The sequence below is a fragment of the Seriola lalandi genome, unplaced genomic scaffold (assembly GCF_002814215.2).
Source record: "Seriola lalandi dorsalis isolate HSWRI2012SDOR001 ecotype SW California unplaced genomic scaffold, Sedor1 jcf7180002053896, whole genome shotgun sequence".
In the NCBI taxonomy this organism is placed as follows: domain Eukaryota; kingdom Metazoa; phylum Chordata; class Actinopteri; order Carangiformes; family Carangidae; genus Seriola; species Seriola lalandi.
Genome location: NW_019524449.1, coordinates 333517 through 355211, shown reverse-complemented (window position 1 = coordinate 355211; position 21695 = coordinate 333517). Strand labels below are relative to the sequence as shown.

Genomic DNA, 21695 nt, shown 5'->3' with positions numbered 1-21695 from the left:
ACAAAAAGCAGCCTCCTGCACAAGTAAACAAATAACTAAGAGGGTGATAAAAAATCAACACTATCTTACACATTCAAGCACAAAGACAAATTTTTAAAAATGACAGGCTACAGGTGAGTGAGTGAAAATGTCTCATTTAAAATTGCGCTCTGTAATACGAAGTTTGGCCGTTACCGGGCGCTGTAGCGTTAAAGCACCGCAGTGCCGTTTGGGTAATATATGGTATGTGTTTTGAGCTACGAAAGCACAGATGTTCGCCTTTCCTATGGACATAAGAGCTTCAAAATACTATGTATGTAGGATAATGTTAATTCATATGTGACTGAGCGCTGTTATCTTTTGCCTCTTTTTAATAAGAACCGCCACAGACCGGGGGATTCATTATTTATTGTCTGTACCATATGTGCAATTAAATCAGGCTAAGTTGCTAATTTAGCCCCCAAAGCGGAAAGAAATAGACTTTAACTAATGCCGGTATTGTACAGTTCAATAAACCACTTTCCAGGATGAAAGGGATATGTCTTAAATGTTGTAATGAATTATATTAGTGTTAATATTCCTTATCCGGCTTGTTAAGTTAAAATTACAGGCTGTCCTTTGTTTCCAACCGCAACGCTATATTGATTGGTTGCCTGGAAAGATCGGGAAGCAGCAGTAAAAAAAAAATGGACGAAACTGCCGAAAATGTTGACAACGACGACATTGTCATCATTGTGGAAAACGAAGCAGAAAGTTTGCCAGCCGAGGAGGAGAGACTGAAACAGCAAGGCACATTCGGGCTCATGGACACTTGTCCCATCTGCAAGTTGAGCTTCCACAACAGAGAGCCAAAACTCCTGCCGTGTCTCCACTCCTTCTGTAAGAGGTGTCTGCCTGCCCCCTTCAGGAGTGCTGACCCGAGGCGTGACTCGCAAGGTCAAGTCGACAACAACAAACCATGTGAGAACAGTCAGTTGATATGAAGTCATTTAGGTCCCTGATATAGTTGTGATTGATGTAACTGTGGTAGATTGTGATGGAGCTCTTTATACTTAGCTGGAAGTGAAGCAGGTTGGTTTAGCCAGAGAATATGAATGGTGATGACTAATATCCTAGTCTGAAAGCATGAAATCACTGCTACAGATGCTGTGTGTATTTCTTTTGAAACACGGAATAATTTAAGTGTTTGTGAGCTGACACCTTGAATAATGGATCTGGTTTGTTGCTCCAGTGGGTGCTATTCGATGTCCAGTATGCAGACAGGAATGCTGGGAGATGGATGTGCTGGATAATTTCTTTGTCAAGGACTCCGCTGAGGTGCCAAGCAGCACTGTGGAGAAAACCAGCCAGGTTGGTCATCACCTGCATATCCTGAGCCTTAACTTTAACAACAGTTTGGTTGTATGACACCTCTCAGACTACAGTGGTGATTTTAATTTGCTCAGCCTTCTTTTGCTTTGTTCTTTACTCGTATCTTTAATAGGTGTGTATGAGCTGCGACGACAACACAGAAGCAACAGGTTACTGCGTGGAGTGTGTGGAGTTTCTGTGCGTGACATGCATCGAGGCTCATCAAAGGGTTAAGTTCACCAGAGATCACACCATACGTCAGAAAGAGGAGATGTCTCCAGGTATTTTGTGTCCACAGCTAATTTTTTGTAATAAGATTAACCAAAAGTAACAGTTGGTAAATATTGGATTGAGATAATTCAGCAAATAATATTAGGTTCTCTGCAGGCATTTACACTGTTAACCCAGTTAAAGAAAGGAGGGCAAATGCGCTGAAGAAATGGAAAATGTAAGCAGTTAGGTTGTTCAAAAAGTTCATCAAGGCAGGAGCACTGGCAGGCGCGCAGAAAAGACACAGCCATTCCGTTACTTGGCAGTGATGGTTTTTCCACCTGCCAAGTAGTGTAGACAAACTATTGTGCCAAGATACCATTCATGAAAATGAAGGTGTAGATATTTATAAAAAGCTGAGGAAAACATTTAAGATGACATAAGCCGATAGTACATTTCTGTGTGTTCTTAAGTTTCCCACTTATCTGTATCCCAGAAGCAGTAGGTGTTTCCACACAGAGGCCTGTGTTTTGTGACATCCACAAGCAGGAGCCACTGAAGCTGTTTTGTGAGACGTGTGACCGACTCACTTGTCGGGACTGTCAGCTGCTTAAGCACAAGGATCACAAGTATGCAGATTTTTTTTTTTCCTACCATAAAATAGTGTATTTTTCTATTTATTTTGGATAAAGATGGTAATTGGTGTATGGTCCTTTACATCTTGCAGTGGTGATGCAGCCTGTTGCACCATTGTGGAGAAATTAGAAAGGCTGCTTCTGATTTTAAGCAAATGATTATTTCTGTGATTTGAAATTTGATGAGGTCATGTGTGTTTATGTGAAAAGGTGATTACTATCAGAAAAGGTAAAAAAAAAAAATATTTGTCATAATTTTTTAAAGCTCCATTGTCTCTCACTGAACAAGGATACCCAATGATTAATTCAATTTCCATTCATTCACCACGCATTTTGATATTCTTTGTGTCTAGCTACCAGTTTTTGGAGGATGCGTACAGAAACCACAGGCAGTACCTGGAGAACATGACGCAGCAGTTGCAAGAGAAAAGAAAGGCCATAGAGGACGTTTCCGGCTGCATCAGTACAGGGTAAATTTATCCATCACAGCTGGAACTTGATCAGACTTTCTGTTTTCTATGTATTTTAGGTGTAATACTGTGTTAGCAACATAATCTGATTATCTTGATTTCCCAGACTCCAACAAGTTGAAGAAAACCGGAAAGCTGTCACAAATGAAATAAAGAAGTCCATCTGTAATTTGATAATGGAGATCAACAGGAAGGGGAAGATTCTGGTTAACCAGCTTGAGGTACGGTGTGTTTATTCTGCGCTGTGTCAATTGTGGCCGTCTGTTTTTTGACCTTTCATGAACACGTGTGCTCTCAGGCTCTGACTAAGGACCATGAGTTGGGTTTGAAAAAGCAGCAGGAGGACGTCAACTCTCTGAGTAGGCACCTAGACCACGTTATTAGCTTCACCAAATGGGCTACAGCCAGCCATAGTGGAACAGCGCTCCTGTACTGCAAGAGACTGGTGAATTTCTACAATAATTATCTGACAGAAGCGTACAATACTTATAATACTTTCAATTTTCTTTGTAAAAGAGAAATTCTCTCGCTTTTTATCTCCTAGATCCTTTTCCAGATCCATTACCTGATGAGAGCGAGTTGTAATCCCTCCATCGTCCCTCAGAGTTCTGTTCGTTTCCAGTGCCGCTCTGGTTTCTGGGCCACAAATGTAGACCTCGGTAAGACTTGCATCACCTGAAATTTACAGTACGAGTGAAGCAGCGACGAATACTGTAGAATATAAAATGTTTCCTCATGATTTGTAGACGGCTCAGTGTGTCTTAAAAACCCCATCACCTGCAGGAATAACTGCGGACTACAAACTTTGTTTTGGTTGTTACTTTTTTTTTAGTGTATACGTTTGTCAATGCTCACTGAATAGATGTTAAATCCAATTTCCCTGGTGTACTGTGATGTTTAAAAATCGACATCAGAAGCTGAGGCTCAAGATAAGGGAAGAGGAAAAACATTTTCTTTTAAAGGAAATCTGCACAGTAATGATGATGATGTTTCTTGGAGAGAAGTGTCGGCCACGTCATCCTCTAGTTTCATTTTATCTTTGTCAGATTGCTCCTGAAACTAGTAAACAAGACAGATTGTTTTTTCATCTACGTCTTTCAGTGTAATTAATCTCATCTGGCCTAAATAACATTTTTCTTAATCTTTTGTTTGCACTTGACAATATTATATATTCTCTTCTGCATTATCTTCCTTTTAATTTTAGCACATGTATATACTTCTTTCTCTTCTGATGGACAACTTTATGGTGCTAATAATAGTCTTTAAAAGGAATAGGCTAAAATCAGCTGTGGTCATTACTGTCTCTGCTTTTTAAGTGTCATAGGCTAGAATAGTTTTTATTTTGTGCTCGGCCTACAGGCCACCATTTAGTTTCTCTAAAACCAAATCATCAGGCTTTTCAGTGTGCATGTGCAAAAGTGTTTTTTTCAGTAAAGGGGAACTACAGAGAGTTTAGACATCAGAGTCTGTTCACAGGTGCTGCGGGTTCTGCTGCATATGTGTATGAAGCCTTTTTATGGCTCCAGAGAGAGCTGGGCCTGTTCATCAGTATGGTCATTGCTGCTCGATGAAACGTTTGCTGCTACTAGCATAACACATCCAAATCTCAGACCAAACTGCTACCGGATAAGTAGCATTATGGATAAGGCAGGTTCATTCAATTCATAGTTATTTATTAGGTGTTTTAACTGCTTGTTATGTCCAGGTTCTCTGGTAGTAGAAAGGGGCCCAGGAAGGCCGCCCATCACCAACCACCAAGCAGCTCCCAGAGCAGAAGCACCTGCCGGAGGTCTATCAGCAGTCTCAGCTCAGCAGCGACAGAGCACGCTGGCTCAGCTCCAGATGCAGGTATGACTGTCACCACAGCCAGTAGTTTTAATGAGGATGAAAGGATGAAATGAGTTAAAATGAATATGTAAAGGTTCAATTTCAATATGTACTTTTTGCTTAATGGTCTAATACTGTGAGATATTCTCCGTGCTTTTTAATCTTTCTTTTATATGATAGCTTATAAATGTCAAATGTCAATGAGTACAGCTTCTACCAGCACCGATTAAACTGTTAACTACCCCTCTGTCCAAGGTTGACAAGCTTTCCCAACAGCCCCACAGACAGCCCCCTCCCAACCACTGGTCCTGGTACCAGAACGTAAGGCTCCCGGGACCCCCCGGCCCACCACCCCCAACCAGGCCCATCCATGGAGGCTCCTCCCCCTCCCAGGGCCCCCCGAACTTGACACAACCAGGACGCAGGTACGGGACCTCCCACCCCAACCCCAGAAGCCCCACCTCCTCCATGCTTCACAACACAGGATTCCCACCTCCCCAGGTAAGTGGGCGCAGGTAGACAGATTAGAAAGTGGATGTGTGTGTGTGTGTGTGTGTGTGTGTGTGTGTGTGTGTGTGGGGATTACATTGCATGTCCTGTATGTCAAACATGGGCTCCTTGTCACATGGGAAGTTTCTGTAGATGATGCTTATCAAAGAGTCAAATACCAGACTTATCAGTACTTAATGTCTTAAAAGTGTTTTCACCAAGAAATGAGTATGTTTCAAATGTACCTCAATGATTCTTCTCCTTATTCTAAAAACTGTTCTTTCAACTTCAATTTTTTTCTACTTCTAGTCTCTGAGAGATCTGATCCATAGCTCCAGCTTCCCTCCTAAACCCATGGATGTGTTGCAAGGTACTTCCCGCTACCCACAGCCTCTGCCTGCCGGAGCAGCTACACAGACGTCACTACACCAGGTTGGTAGGAGAGGGAGGGGCCAAAGAGATTTTCAGTGTGACATCAGCAGGATTCTACAGAGAGAGAAAAGAGCTTTTTCTGGCTTGTTTTGTGTAACTGTGATGATGCGTTAATTCTAGCCTAATTTTTGTTTTGTTTTCTTCAGAGGGGTCTACCGGAGTCCTCCTTCCTGAAGAGGAGTGAAGCTAGCGGATCTGTCCCCTCTATCACCATCTCTATCCCCAAACCCAGCTACGCTCCAAGTGTAGCCTCAGCAACCACAGACAAAACAAACACACTTAATCACATAACAGGTCTGTATCCTCGCTCCGACGATCTTACTCAAATATGAGAATACATTTTAAATTAAGCTTTTCGTCATCACTTCCAAATTTTCCAAGTCTTTTTTTTTTCTTGCCCTTTTTTTTTTCTCCAGTCCAAGGAAGGCAGAACTCCCCGATGGCCAAACCATCTTCTACAGACAGAAGCACGGGGTAAGAAAGGAACCAAAGTCCCCAGTAGATCAGACTGTCAAAGTTTTCGGTACACTAAGATAAATGACTGTGAATTCTATGAATCATTTTTACACCCTACAAGTTTCACATTCTTTCTCACTACAGTTCTTTGTCTACATAGCCTGACCATTTTCTCACTAGAAAACTATTATACTGAGCTATTTCTTTGCAGTCTTTTTATTGTGAGGGTGTCATGTTTTGATAGCAGTTGTCCGCATCACTGTTTGCGTGAGCCTTCAGTCTTACACTGCACTCTGTTATCATAGCCTACATTAAAATTGGTTCCCCAAACAACACATATACATTATTTCCTTGTGGCACTTATTTTCATGTCTCCAATAAGTTGCATTTTTCCTTTCATCTAATGTGACGGTCAGAGGACAATCCATCTTCCAAACCAACTACTGAAAGCAGGGCCAGCAGGTCTTTTTAAAACTATGTAATGGTCACAATCTTCCTTTCTCCTCTCTCTGGCAATCTGTGCGTTGAAGGACGTCTTCCTGGAGGCAGTCTTCTGAGCCGCCATCTGCCCCTTCAGCCAAGCGACGAAGAAGGTCGTCCCCGGGGCCCATTATCGTCATCAAGGATGAACCAGAGGATGAGGATGAAGTTCATTTTGTAAGAGAAATTACTTGGGGTTACATGAGTCAAGAATGTTGTTAAAACTTAGTGATTTTGTTTGTTTTTTTTTTTTGGTGACATTTACTGTCAAAATGTAGAATGTAAGCAATAGCCTGTAGGTGACGTGTTGCCACTTGCAGAGAGGAATGTGATCAATATTTTGATACTTTTGTTCTTAAAATCCATTGAAAAATAATATTAAGTCATATTTTGTTTTAGTTCAATGTCAATATGTTTTTTTGATACAAAATTAAGGGACTTTTCTGTCCTCAAAAATGTCAAGTGTTCAGTTTCCTTTGGTCTTTTAGTAGTCTTTAATAGTGTTTTTTTTTCTGAGTCATCTAACAACAAAATACCTCATTTTCATTGCCTACAGGTGCAGTCCACTGTAGGGTCCAGTCTGCCTGACAGCAGCACCGGGGCCCAGTCGAAGCCGCGGCAGCAGCAGAAGGTCTCTGTCCAAGTCCCAGTCCCTGGATCAGAGTCCAAAGCTGGGAAAGAGCAGTGTCCTCAGACTGCGGCGCAGCCGGAGTCTGAAAAGAGAGCGGAGCCGGAGGAAGATCCTAATGAGGACTGGTGCGCCGTCTGTCAGAACGGAGGAGAGCTGCTCTGCTGCGACAAATGTCCCAAAGTTTTCCATCTGTCCTGCCACATCCCCACGCTGATTGAGTCCCCCAGGTGAGAGACAGACGGTCTCTCAGTGACACAGAGATCTGAAATGCTCTCAGCAATGATTGAGCAATTATGTGATGATGAAAGAATGTTGGGTACCACCCATGAATAAATAGGAGGAGGTGAATAAATGACATGGTACCTTAGGGAGGGTGTGTCAGTCTTGTATGCAGCCTGTGTGGACAATTTTTGAAGCTGCATTTGCTGCGTGTTTTGTCTTGGGAAAATATTATTTTAGTTTTACTCCCCAACCTCACAGAATATTGTCATAAATATTGTAATTACCATGAGTGTGTCAACACATTTTCTGTAATGTAGAGCTTTCTTTCTGAGATTAAATGTTTCACTGTTATCAATGATAATTATTGTGGTGCAGGCCAGTACAAGAACTTCTCGTCTCTTCTTACTTTCCTATCAGCTTTTTGATTTGAATTTTGGTTTTTATTTCTTTTAAGAAAGAAAACTTTATTATAGAAGATAAACGTAAATGTAATTATAGAAGTATTTATTGGGTAAAGATTACAAGATTTGTTCTAAAATATATTTTGGTCAAAAATATTGATGCGTTGCATTTGTTATGTACAAATTTAAACACAACCGCCACTTTATACAGCATATCAGACATGTTGGACATCATGTGTGTAATATGTGTAGTGTGTTCTTTTTTTTTTTTTTTATGCTTTTTACGCCACATTATAATACAGCTTTGTTTTTTATTGTACAAGAACTAAGCAGAAGAGTATAAATTTATACTAATGATGAAGATGCATGCTGACAAGCTCTTCTCCAGGTGTTGTGTAAGATTAAGCTTGGCGTCTGTAAGTAGGAACAGATGCAGTGTAGTTTTGATCTTATTCAGCAGTAACAGTAACAGTCCCTGCCTGTGTCCTAACAGTTTTTTGTGTCCTGGTTTCTCGTCTCTCCACAGCGGCGAGTGGTTCTGTTCATTCTGCCGAGACCTCGCCGCGCCTGAGATGGAGTACAACTGTGACAGCAAGGATGACCCCATCTCAGAAGGATTCCCACCTGTTGATAGAAGGGTACAGGCAGTCACACAGTTGAATTTTTGTCCGCGATATCCTTCAGTTCCAGAGGGCCTGGATGTCCTGTTCATATGACAATACTTATGTTTCAGACAAACATTTTTTGATTCCTGCAGTCATCTCCCATCAAACAAATGTCATGTCCTTAAGGACTTGGTCTAATTCTCCCTCTTTTTCTTTTTTCTTTATACAGAGGTGTGAGAGGCTGCTACTACGTCTGTTCTGCAATGACTTCAGCACCGACTTCCAGCAGCCTGCTTCTCCATCGGTAAGGCACTGTATTCACTGTATTTAGTCAGTAAACAAAGGAACTCAACTGGTAAGGAAATACAAATGTCCTGCAGTCGGACTGTTGTTTTGCTTTTACTCTGGAAGTAAGTCAATACGAATAAAATGCAGTAAGTTTTTCTATTATTAATTCTTAGAGAGGATTATTGGATGTCATTTTTAATGACCTGAAAATGAAGTTAAGACAGACTGTTGTTTCCAGTGGAGACTATTTTGATAATTACATTATAATTATCATAAATACCTCATATTTAAAGAGTTAACCAATAAATCTTTCAGCTAATTTTGGAAAGATGCACCATATTTTAATTTTTTTTTTTTGTACAAGATCACATTGAGTTGTTTTTGCATTTTTTTTAGGAAAACAATTTTTTAAGAGAAACTCTTAAAATCTAATTCTCATCAGTTACTGATGTTTTAATTATTTTTTTCACGTAGGAGACAAGAAGGTACAAAGAGCTGATCAAGACACCGATGGATTTGTCAATAGTGAAGAGGAAGCTGGAGTCCAAGTCGAAGGAGGGTGAATGTTATAGGAGGCCAGAGGAATTTGTTGCAGACATCAGGCTCATATTTTTCAACTGTGCAAAGTACTACAAGGTAAACATCTTTTCTTTCTTTCTTTCTTTCTTTTTTCTTTTTAAATGTCTTTTCGGGAAATAAACCTGTTAACTGCAACCCAGTCAAGAAAAACGAGACAACACATTTTCTGCTTATTGTCAAATACCACTAAACAATCATTTGCAGGTGCCTTAAACTTTTTTTAATTATATATATTTTTTTATTTATAGTTATTTTCTAATTACTTACTCTCTGTCATTATCACATTTCTGTGCACTGACTGGACAGGCGACCTCAGAGGTGGGGAGTGCTGGCTTGTACCTGGAGGACTACTTTGAGGAACAGCTGAAGCTAGTCTACCCAGATAAGGTATTCCCCGGTGGAAGGGAAGAACAGATGATCCCTCCTTTAGAGGATGAGATTGAAGAAGAGGAGGAGATGATGGAGGAAGGTTTGGCACCCATTGAACACGACAAACCCCAAAGTCCTGCAGGAAAAGGAATCCCCCCTGTAGAAGAGGATTTGGCTCCTCTGGAAGAAGCTCCAGCCCCGGCAGAGGAAGAAAAGTCCGAAATCGAGGAGAAGGCGACTGACACTAGTGAAAAGGAGACAGAGAAAACTGTATCGGCTACCGGGGAGGGCTCGCCTCCTGCCGTGGAGGCAAAGCAGGATGAGAAAAGTCCTGTGAAGGAGGTGGAAAGCTCTCCTGCTGCTGATAGTGAAACAAAAGATGGAGTAGCTCCCAGCTCCCCAAAAGAGGAGAACCTTGAGCTCCCTACAGACAAGACTGTAGATCCACCTGAAATCCAGGAGAAGGAGGCGGCTCCTGCAGACACAGCCAAAGAGGAGGAGGGGTAGATGGACAGGGAGAAGCTGTAGAAAAGATGGATGATTTCAGTCTTCCACAGAATTCTCCCCAGTGGGGACCTACATTTGCTGCAATCAGACAATTTTGTACTATGTTATATTTGCAATAGGAAAAAAAGGTACTGCTGTACTAAACAGACTTTATTTAGTAGCAGTGATGCTGTAGATGCACATCGAAGGGAGTAAATAAGCTGTTTTTTGTGTTTTTGCTGGACAGGGGTTACAATTTTACTGTAACATAGGAGGTCGTTCTCTGTGATGACGACACCGAGAAGCACACAAAAGATGTTCTTTGTTGATAGGATCGTGTGTAATTTATCTTCAGTTACCTTGCTTTTCACTTGTACATAATTATGCCATGAACTAAAGGCACAAAATGCTGCAATCGTACCCAGAAAAAAGACTTTGGATTATTAATGCATGCAAGATGTCTTAATATGAATACTAATGCCTCCATTTTTGTGTTTATAGACTTTAGCCCACATGTACTAGCCATTTGGCTCATAAACAAATTGTTTTATTGCAATAGTATTATTTTAATTTTAAGTAGTGTTGTAATAATGCTATGTATTCAACAAATAGGGCCGCTGTATGCACTGTAGTTTCTGAGGAGAAGGAAGTGACACATATATCAGTTCAACATTGGTTTAAACAGTCCCTTGAAAATACTAGCATTTTAAAAAATTGTGCTGCCTGGTTGTTTGAGAACCAACATGAATTGCCACTATCATGGTTTCATTTCTGTGTTGCCAGTTTGAGGCCTCTTATCCCCCAAATCCCAAAGATGATTTATCATACAGCCGCCTTGTTTTTTAATCAGGAGAACATTTCTCCTCAGACTTTCTTTATTTAAATGTTTTCAGAGATAATTCAGAGACATGATTATCAATTTCTCATTATCAGCCTCTGACGACAGTGTGTTTTCCAAATCATGTCCTTGGCCTTCTGCATCATGATTACTCTGAGGTAAGAACCTTATTGTTTTAGTCAGTTTTCCTCGCTGACTAATTAATGACAAAATGCGTGAAATTGTACACATCTGGCCAATTAAAAAAAAAAAAAAAAACAGATTTTTGACACAGACTTCAGTTAATTACAACCTCTGTGACCGTCATCTCACTTGAGATGAAAAGTCAAAAGAGAGTCAAAAACTGATTTGATTCTTTTTGTCCAATATCACTACTTTATTACGAATTGAGGATGCACAGGACCTGTTAATGAACTCTACAAACAATGTTGAGCATTAAGAACATCTGCATTTACAATATTTGTAATAAACAGTGTTACATGTAGATCTGACTGCTGCTTGATGCCCACTATTCTCATCTTTATGCTATTTTTTTTTCCATTTATTTATATATTTTTTAGCAGTGGCTCCAAACCTATTTTAATACTTTATAAATGACTCACTTCATAGGGGATCTAAAAATAAATACTATAATTTTTTGCATTATTTTATTGTTATTTCATTCATGACCTTTTATTGTTTTCTACACTTTATAGGCTTGGATTATTTGTCCTATTTTTATTTTATTTTGTTTTATCGTTTTATTTATTTTTATTTTTTCTTAGCCCAAACTTAACCGCCGGTTATTCATCTTGTAACCTGGCAACTACTCTACACTCCCTGTTCCCTCATTAATACCTGTTGGCATTGATAAAGCCAGTTGTAGTCATCCAGTTAAACCCGGCTCCCTCCACCCCGCCCTCACCGCCCCTAAATCTCAACCCTCAAAGAATCAGTGTCGCTGTTACTGAGATGTTCTCCTTCCTGACGGAGCAGATTTCAACAGGAGGCTCGCACCGTGCGCTGCCGTGATTCAGCCGCCATTTCTAATCATTTCACTAAATCATTTAACCGTAAAGTTTTGAGAATTTGTCGGTGGACACTTGAGTCCGATGGCGCAGTGGACTATACTTTTGTTCTCTTTGTACGGAGTTCTGCATGGAGAAGGTAAGAACATTGCCTAAGTTTGTCATTGAGGTGCAGAATCTGGACACATTTTCAGACTACGTGGTTTAAATTGCGTATGATTGCTTATTTAATTTTGAGAATATTATAGCCCAACCTACAAGGTGCGGTGGAAGTTCAGCTAGAGCCTATTTTCCATAAACTGTCTCTCTGAGAGTGTGCGCCCATTTAAATTAAATCTGAGTCAGGCACTGGCACTCAGGGGCAGCCTTGCTGTTTTTTCCATCCACTGTGCTGCATGCATGTTTCTGCTGTCTATTTCTAATCCCCATACCATCACCCCAACACTGCAGAGATTCAGCCTCCTACTATAGAAAAGTGCTGTCAGGACGGGAGGGATCGCGCCCTGGGAGGACATGACTGTACAATCCTCCCCCTCATCTCGTCCTCCCACAACTGCAGGTAAGCAACACCTGGTTCCTCCAACAACCTTGGTGCTCTGGAGGGCCTCAACATGGGGCTCAGGCATTGACGAATCATGAGACCAACGGGCCCCTTTGGCACAGACATAAGAGCAGAAGGCTCAGATCCAAAGAGATGCCTTTTTGGTTGTTTCGTGTCTCTTTGTAGTTATTTCATCGACTTCCCAACAAGAAATGTTAACAGTGGTTTCAAACTGAGGATCTGGCACAGGGATTAAGTGATCAGTCTATGAGTCCAGGGGCCAAAGAAGGGTCAGTACAGGAGCTCCAGGGAGGGAACACATGAGGATCATTGCAAAGTGTTACTGCACTGGCATTATTGATTGGTATGAAATAGTTTTGTAACCCATACATAACAGCAAAAACATTGTGTCACGCTTGATACAGAAACATCTTCAAGTGGATGTGTGGAATTTTACACTGGAAAATGTGAGTATCCTGTAGGCCAGCGTTTGTGATGGTATCTTTAAAAGCAGGAAATCCCCCCAGGGCTGTAAGTCCCATATCATCTCTCCAGCCCCTCAGCCAGCCATCCTGCTACAGGGGAGGACTGCCACATAATAACTACATAGTAAGTACAGGCGTTAAGTGGCCCCCTGGAGCATTTTTAACACCCAAGGGCCCTGTTTGACTTTAAGAACATAGAGGTGGTGATTGATGAAATAGAGCAACACCTGGTCAACACATGGAGGTCAGAGGAGGGAACATTTGCCAAGGAAAGGCAGGAAGCGAGGGACTGGAAAGAGAATTTAGTCCAAAGCCAAATGAAGCATTTTCTCATATAAATAGGTCATAAAAGTTACAAAGTTGCTTTTTATGGTTACTTTGTTTTATATACTTTTTTGCAAGTAAGAATGCAAGGTATTACAACACAAATCCACTGGCAGTCAGCTGATCAACTGTATCTGACGTAAACAGAAAGCATTTCTTAACACGCTTCTTATCCGACTCTCTGCTCATGGAGCACAGAGTGCAGTTTCTGTTCCGGATGAGGTCTCATGCTAAATTTCTGCTGTCTCTGTCCAGGATCGCCCAGGAACAGTGCTGTGCAGCAGCAGTACTAGACAAGCTCTGTGACAATGGAATCAAACTGGCTCACAGTCAAGGGGCCTGTGAGAGGCCCTTTTTCCAAGGAGACCCCTGGGAAACTGAAATCTCGAAGGTGGTTCTCTCTTCCTGATGTCATCAACATTTTCACACCTCCCTACTCTTACACTCAGGCGCTTATAAATCCCCAAAGTGTGTGTTTCCTCTGAGAGTATGATGTCTTTTCACATTTTTCTTTTTTACTGTCTCCCTTTTTAGATGTGTTGTGACTGCTGTATGCTCGGCCTGATGGCAGTGGGCCGGGGTTCGAGCTGCGAACTGCAGGGCCTGTTGCTGGGGAGACAGTGTGCACACACAGCTGAAACCTGCTGTGGCAAAAACACAACAGTGGACGTCAAACGAAATGTTGAGGGTAAAAAAAAAAAAAAACAGATTATCCTTCTTTTTTTCAGCCTTTTGTTTCTTGATTAGCTCCTCGTCTTATCATGTTTGTGACGCTTAAGTCAATGGAGGCCTTTGTGAAACAATCAACACATTAGGTGCCAAAAGGCTTCTAGCACAATATGATTTTATTAACCCTGGGAGCAAAAACCTTGACACTCACAACGGAGACTTCATACATTTCATGTGTTTAGGGTGAAAAGGCTTAAAAAAGTAGGTGCATCACATCAAAACAGCGTTTTTAGAAGCAGAAAGCAGCATTATTAACAACGAGGGCAGGATAAATGACCTTGGTGTGGCAGCTGTGGACCAGATTGCTTCCCAAAATCCAGACAGACAGACAGACAGACAGACAGACAGACGGACAGACAAGGTCACAGCAGCAGTCAGTAGTAGGCTAAGCTGGAGACACCCTGCCAAATGGGGACTTGTCATGGCTTGTAGCTTTTGTCACCTAGCTGGCTTCAGGTGAAAAAACACAAGCAAGTGGGAAGCACAGATTTTGCAGATCTGCAAAAACACTCTATTTGTCAAGAAAAGCAAGTCACTGTCTTGCTCATGTAGAGCAAAGGCCAGAGTGATAAGAGCACGCCGAGAGTTCTGGAGTTGTATTGTGTGACGAGGTGTTTGACCCCTGTCCTCTTCAGGTATGCTGGGAATTCGATTGTGTTCGCTGTACTAAGAAAAATAAGGAGTCATACATGGTTGTAAAGTGACTGTTGTGTTTTCTACAGTTCCAGCGACAGCCAAGCCTAAAGCCAGCATTACTACCAAGCCTCCAGAGACACTGGACTCCTGTAAAGGTTTGACACCGTCACATCTTAATGTGATCTCCTTTGTTTATAGTAAGAGCCGTAATAGGTTTAAGCGCCAGCCTCTCGGTTGGGGCTTTGTCTTCCATCAGACAGTGACACGATTCCTGTGATCTGGGACACACGCCGTGACGTCTTCAATTGTCTCTGTGCTGTTTTCAGACTCCAATTGCTCCCAGCTGTGTGTAGGTAACGGATCATGTGCCTGCCACGATGGTTATCAACTGCAAAAGGATGGAGTGAATTGTGAAGGTAAGTGGTGTAAGTGGAGGCATGGTCTCACCACAAATCTCCAATTTTATCGCTTACTCCTTGAATAATATCTGACAGTTGAAATGAACTAAAGAAACAAAAAAGTAACAGCACAATTTACTGAAAATGCTGTAATATACAAATAGGCGGATATAGATAGATAGACTTATGTTTGAGTGGATTTCTCTCTCCTCAGATGTTAATGAGTGTGTGACGGGAGGCCACAACTGCATCTTCGGCCAGTTTTGCATCAACACAGAGGGCTCCTTTCGCTGTCAGAGGGAAACCAGCTGTGGTACAGGGTATGATCTCAAAGAAAACAACAGTTGCCAAGGTAACAAGGCATTAGCACTCTAGAAATGATAAAAACAAAACCCTAAATCACAATATAGGTGGTCTAAATTGGCATGAGAGTGCAAAAAAAAATCCCTTCTAATCCTTAAATTATACTTTCTTCACATCGAGGTGTAAAAATATGTTCATATAGAATATTTGTTCAACATTTATGCACGGTATATTTATGCCATGAATCATCTCGCATGTTCCAGACATTGATGAGTGTGCGTTGGGGATCCATAACTGTGGACCAGACTTTTCATGTACAAACACAGCCGGCTCGTTCCGCTGCCACCCAAAGGACAGGTGCACTGACGGTTACATACAGGACGCCGCCGGCAGCTGTATCGGTGAGTTTGGTGTCACTCTCCAGTAAAAACATCCCACAGGTAAAAGGTGAGCTGGCCTGCTGACTGTTTTTTTGTCTCATTAGATTTAAATGAGTGTGTGGCCAACAGCAGCCCATGCCTGCCTGGCCACACTTGTATCAACACAATAGGCTCGTACACCTGTCGCAGGAACACAGTCACCTGTGGACGAGGCTATCACCTGACCGAGGACGGCATGCGCTGTGAAGGTAGATACTGTCACAATAAATGTATTTGCTCCAGTATTTTATTTTCAGATGTAATAGATGATTGTATCTGACCTTAATTCCTTTTAATCTAAAGACATGTTATTCCCATCTCCTCTCATAGATGTAGATGAGTGTCGCACAGGTAATGTGTGTGGTGAGCACGGCTGTGTGAACTTTGTGGGATCGTACCGCTGTGAGTGCAGAATCGGCTTCATCTTCAACAGCATCACCAAACTGTGTGAAGGTAACATATTTATCACTGTCCATGAAACACAATTAAAGTGACTAAATTAAAACACAAATATGAGTGTATCGAGGTGAAGAGGGTAAAAAATTGTACAACTGTACAAAAGTGTACGAAAAACCCAATTACACTTGGATAGTGAAAAGGCAACCAGATGAACTAATAAACAAAAGATCCACAAGGCCTAACATCTGGCATCACAATATTATCATTATGTATTATTAACATGATATCCTTTTACGTTTTTACTTTATTTTTTCTTTATTTTTTTTAATGTCGCGGTTATGGACAATAGCAGTGTGTTGCCAAAGCATATAAAGAAAAGACAGACAGCAACATTTTTCTCATGCAGCAACTGTGGAATTTTAGATTTTCACAAATGTCTCAATTCTAATCTGAGTTTGCATTTTGAGATCAACTGTATTATACATTTTCTAATCATTCATAACCTGTCCCCTGTGATCTTCAGATATCAATGAGTGCAGGCATTATCCCGGACGGCTCTGCGCCCACAAGTGTGAGAACACAGAGGGGTCCTACCAGTGCAGCTGCACCACTGGCTTCAAACTGTCCCATGATGGCAGAAACTGTGATGGTAAGCTGTGGTTTCATTGAATTAATTCATTCAGTGAAAAGAAAAACCCGGTCAGAAGTAGGAATTTATCCTGTGTTGCTGATGAAGTACAAATTTCTTAGTTGTAAAGAAACATTTCCCTACAGATGTGAACGAGTGTGAGGCCAACCCTTGCAGCCAGGAATGTGCCAATGTCTTTGGCTCCTATCAGTGCTACTGTCGCCGTGGTTACCAGCTGAGTGACATCGACGGGATAACGTGCGAAGGTACTGTTGGTCTTTATGGTGCTTAGTGGGTGGAATAGTAGTTGACGACTAGTTTCTTGTCACGATCATCAGCTCACTACACTATATTTATCTGTGATACTAACCTGCCATTGTCCTGCTCTCCTCTCAGATATTGATGAGTGTGCTCTGCCTGCTGGAGGTCATGTGTGTTCCTATCGCTGCTCCAACGCCCCAGGAAGTTTCTACTGCACCTGCCCTCCCACTGGCTACACACTCACCCCCAACGGACGCACATGTCAAGGTCAGCAGACAAAAATCTCCATATTTTACCTATTTAAAAAGCATCTCAGAATCAAACCTTAGGAATGATGAAGAAAGTTTGACAAGGAGTAAAAATGCACCTGTTCCTGCATCTTTTTTTTTCTGTGTTTTCAGACATTGATGAATGTGCAGCAGGGAGCCACACCTGTTCTGTCTCTGAGAGCTGCGTCAACGTCCAGGGAGGGTTTCGCTGCTTGTCCTTCCAGTGTCCTCCAAACTTCCGACAAGCAGCACAGGGGTGAGCGCTGATGGCTGCTTGGTTATGACCAGCTGTTGAAATGAAACGGTTGATTGGCCCCTGAGCTCTGCATGATGCATCTTACTCGGCTGTAGTTTAGTGTCAAGACTCCGTCTCCGTCATCTTTCTCATTTTACACTCATTCTTTGTTTCACTCATATCTCCCTGTGTTTGATTTTTGGCGCACTGTTGACATTTGCCCGCAGCTTTCCGTCACAAGCTCCTCTCTCACTCTCTCGAGCTTTCATTCGTTGCTGCCTCTCTCAGTCTTTTCCCTCTTTTAGCGTCTACCCCACGTGTGTGCAGCCATTTCTGCCCTCCATCCAATGAGCACTTCCTTTCATTTGTCCCTTCCAGCCGTTGCGAGCGCGTAACTTGCGAGTTCACGCGGGATCCGGCGTCGTGTTTCTCGCTTCCTCTGAGAATCTCCTTCTACAACGTCAGCTTCCCCACCAACACTCCCGTCCCCGCAGACGTTTTCCGGATGGGGCCCTCCAGTTCCGTCCCAGGAGACCAGATGCTGTTGAACGTGGTGTCCGGAGACGAGGAGGGATACTTCATCACGCAGCAGCAGGCCCACGGGGGAGTGATCTCACTGCGCCGCGTCTTGTCTGAGCCCCGGGACTTCTTTCTCACCGTGGAGATGAGGCTGATTCGTTATGGAACAGCGCATCTCTACATGGCCAAGATTGCTGTGTTTGTCACACACGAGCAGCCAATCCGACCCTCGAGAACATCGCCATATTAACAGTCCTTGTGAAACCGAATGGGATACTTCCCGTTTTGTATTCACCACTGATGTATGGTTTTCATTTTCATCCATCCTTTCCTTTATAGCTCCGGCTTTCCACCCACCCTTTATTGCAGTTAATAAGCAACAAATCTATAATTCTGCCAAAAACACTTCTTAATATGCTCAAACATGACGCTACAGAAGTCTGTTTTAGTGAATTTGCGTAGTTTATTTAAAAAATGAGTTCATTTTATTACTAAATTAACCGCTCTCTCTTATTTCTCAGTATCCATTTGTTACATACCCTGTTTTTCCTATTCCAGCTCATCATTTTTTTGGACCACGTGGGGCCTGTGAAATTGTCTCTCATTAACTGCCATTATGCTCTGGATGGAAAGTAGGAAATTCAGCTGTTTTATTTATTCTAGGAAATGATGGAGCAGTTGTTATTTGGGATACTAGAACATTTCACGTACCACTAGATGGGGCTCATTAACTGCAGAAGATCTCTACAACACTGTGTCAATATTGTTCATATGCATTAAGTCCTACCTCATGTCTCTGCGGCAGCTTCCCTTTATTTGTACTTTCTATGTGTTTGGAATTAAAAAGTAACGGATAAAAATGGCTTTTCACTCTTTAATATCTGAGCACACATACACACACCGCCAATGGTTTCTGCCACTACTCTCGTGCTTCCTCCGCTGTGGTCATTTTTTAATGTAGAAACCAATTTTTCCTACGATCTGTTCCAAGCGGCCTCACCATAGGATCAAACAGGCCTCGCCTTAGCGAACAAGAAAGAAAAATAAGCGTGGCACTTATTTATGGGCACCTGGGGCCCAGCCAGCATGGGGGCTCAATTAGTGGTGCAGCGGCATTACAGCACATATGATGGATGGTGCTTCTAGTGTTGGTATTGGGTGGTTATCAGTTAATTTGCTGTAAATGATACCAAAAGTCTAGTAGCTGTGTTTTCCACTGTTCCACTTTCCTCCTGGTGGTTTTTTTGGGTTTGCTGCATATAGAGCTGATTGAAAACGCAAATATATGAAATATATGTGACTGTAATTCTTCCAGATCTTTGGATTATATAACCACCTGATTTTCCAAAAAATGCAAAGTGAATTATTTTATACATGTAGAAATAGTGAAATGCTTTATAATGATACTAATAGTATCTTTTCTGGAAAGTTTATACAGTCATTTGCAGATGCATCTCTCTTCTGTTGCTGATTATGTCAAACTGTTTTTCCTTCTCCTATAATGTGAATGTGATGTCATTGAACCAAATCAAATGACATTCATTCTTAAACATCCTGTGCTGGGTTGGCATTTCACTGGTGTGTAATACCACACAATCATCTCTGTGGCTTTGGCGTCCGGCTTTTAGCGAACGACTTGGACTCACCTGCTCGCTGCTAATTACATGGCTCTGCTCTTGCAGCAGTTTTTGAGGTTGCGTTTCAAAGCGCTACTGTCTTCACACTGGGGAACCCTCACAAATATGATTCCACGGTTTGGAGTCAGGGTTTGGCCTCTTTTTAGGGCATTCATCGCCTGGTTAACCATAGAGGTCTATGGGGCTATTCAGGTGTTGCCAGGTTTCTTCTTGCTCAACTCAACTGTGCAGTTTTGGTCAAATGTTTTTCTTACATTGCTGCCGTATATGGGTATAGATTGTGTTTATCTGTATTTTCTGTATTCTTCCTTTGCCACATGTCATAAATCCTGTTTTTTCAACTCTTCCATACTTCTTCTTTCTTTCTTTTTTTTTTTTTATCACGGCCGTCTGTCCCTCAGATCCAGACCTGATGTCTCAGCTGGTTTGCGTTGTATTAAGGCCTGCCAACCTAACGACATCGGCTGTGCTCTGGACCCCGTCCACCTCATCACCCACACCGTCCTCTCTCTGCCAACCTTCAGACCTTCAGACTTCGTTGGACCAGAGGGTAGGATGAAGTGGAATGAAATAAAATTCTTAGAAGCAGCTTTCTGATGGCTACGCTGTAACATGCTGCATATGTGATTTTTTTGTGATGAATGTATGACATGTGCCTTTTTTTGTTTAGATGACAGTGTGAATTTGTTCTAGGATTCTGTATTATATTATTTAACTCAGTAGCTTGTCATAGCAAATTCTAAAATCGTTTGCAGCCTCAATTGAAACACAACTTTCCGCCCGCCAACCTGCAGCACATGAGATTCAATTACACATTTCAACCCACAGAACAATTGCCTAATCGTGGCGGAAATGTCTGATTTGAAGAGCTGATTGCGCTCTGTGGTTTTCTTCTATCAGACTAATAAAAACTTCAAACCGATTCTTCCAACAGAAATAGTTTTCCTGCGGACAACTGTGGCGGCTAACCCCGCTCTTCTCCCTGGCGCAACCGATGTTCTCTTTGAAATCGTGGCTGCAAATGAGCAGTTCTCCTTTGACGTGGTGAAGCGCTCCCACCAGGGCTTGATTATGGGTAAGAGGAGAGAGTATCACCATGAACCAGCCAGTCAGTCGCGTACCACATCCCTTATTATGTACTATCATATCATTTACTTCTCGTATATCTATGCAAAAACTGAATTTGAGTGACTAATCTCGATCTGTGTCCCCCCCCAGGTGTTGTTCAGCAGGTGAAACCTATCATTGGCCCCAGGGATCTTGTGTTGGAGGTGTCTATGAATTATGTCAAGTCAGGGGTCATTTCCCATCGCAACGTTGTCATGATCCACGTCTTTATCTCTGAGTTCTGGTTCTGAGCTGAGGTAGGAAGGCGATGAAAATACTGCATTAGCAATACAACACATGACTTGGCAACTATTATTTAAGTATAGGTTTGAATATTTGGAGATGCCATGTTTATTGTGCTGTACATTTAACAAAAAAGCCTCAAGGGTTAATGAAGTTGCTTGCAGGATTTCAAGCGCAGATGCACCGAATCAAGTTAACAGCGACAGTTTCCATCCCATCCGGGTCATTAGTTTACAACAGGTATTTGTCATTTCAACAGATTAATTCATACAGATTAAAAAAGAAGACATACTCAAAAGATAGTATCACAAAAAAAAAAAAAAATGTCAACCTGCTGGTGGTGCTAGAGGAAAAGTCAGGGCGATTCATCCTCTGAGGCACAGGCAACAGCTGTTGAGAAATTTCAGTGTGGACCAAAGTAATGGTTCAATCGAACATTGCCGTCCATAGAACCACATTGCCAGCATGGTTAAAAAGTTATTTTTCAAGCAGGAAAACAGATAAATTTCTCAAATGATACCTCTAACCCAGAAATGTTGAACATTACATGCCTTTTATAAGAGTGGAATTAAATAGAGTCATAGATTAACAAGGCAATAGCCAGCTCTCATCTTTTCTTAACCACTGTGTTATGTGTTTAATTTGAATTCAGACTTTGTTGTCGTAAGTGCCACTATGATAGACTAGAGCTGTTTGATGTTTGCTCCATTTCATCTGTTTTGACACGCCAGATGTAACATGCTTCATTTGAAAATAAAATGATTCGTCCATGGACTTGCTTTCAACACCGACTTTGTTTTGTACCATC

The 21695-nt window shown here is 41.8% G+C and overlaps 2 protein-coding genes across 4 annotated transcripts; both read left to right on the top strand.

The window, feature by feature from the left end:
- Window positions 1-21: 21 nt before the first annotated feature.
- Window positions 22-11231, top strand: trim24 (tripartite motif containing 24). 2 transcript variants are annotated; one of them, XM_087172885.1, is made up of 20 exons: window positions 22-113; window positions 641-939; window positions 1211-1329; window positions 1463-1610; window positions 2036-2168; window positions 2528-2644; window positions 2751-2865; window positions 2943-3089; window positions 3189-3303; window positions 4350-4492; window positions 4748-4972; window positions 5270-5392; window positions 5539-5686; window positions 5809-5866; window positions 6379-6505; window positions 6885-7186; window positions 8109-8220; window positions 8417-8491; window positions 8950-9111; window positions 9361-11231. In XM_087172885.1, exons 1-20 carry the CDS (start codon window positions 100-102, stop codon window positions 9928-9930), a joined length of 3252 nt encoding a protein of 1083 aa, XP_087029011.1. In that variant the 5' UTR covers window positions 22-99; the 3' UTR covers window positions 9931-11231. The 2 variants fall into 2 exon arrangements, with proteins under 2 accessions (XP_087029011.1, XP_023257833.2); XM_023402065.2 differs by having other exon boundaries at window positions 4727-4972.
- Window positions 11232-11718: 487 nt separating this feature from the next.
- Window positions 11719-21661, top strand: LOC111651963 (fibulin-1). Of its 2 annotated transcripts, XM_023402030.2 has the most exons (17): window positions 11719-11893; window positions 12205-12313; window positions 13360-13495; window positions 13639-13792; window positions 14556-14624; window positions 14796-14885; window positions 15082-15219; window positions 15434-15571; window positions 15655-15798; window positions 15920-16042; window positions 16512-16637; window positions 16763-16882; window positions 17013-17144; window positions 17279-17402; window positions 19939-20087; window positions 20472-20612; window positions 20756-21661. In XM_023402030.2, exons 1-17 carry the CDS (start codon window positions 11839-11841, stop codon window positions 20893-20895), a joined length of 2088 nt encoding a protein of 695 aa, XP_023257798.1. In that variant the 5' UTR covers window positions 11719-11838; the 3' UTR covers window positions 20896-21661. The 2 variants fall into 2 exon arrangements, with proteins under 2 accessions (XP_023257798.1, XP_023257799.1); XM_023402031.2 differs by lacking the exons at window positions 19939-20087; window positions 20472-20612; window positions 20756-21661 and adding an exon at window positions 17760-18926.
- Window positions 21662-21695: the final 34 nt, after the last annotated feature.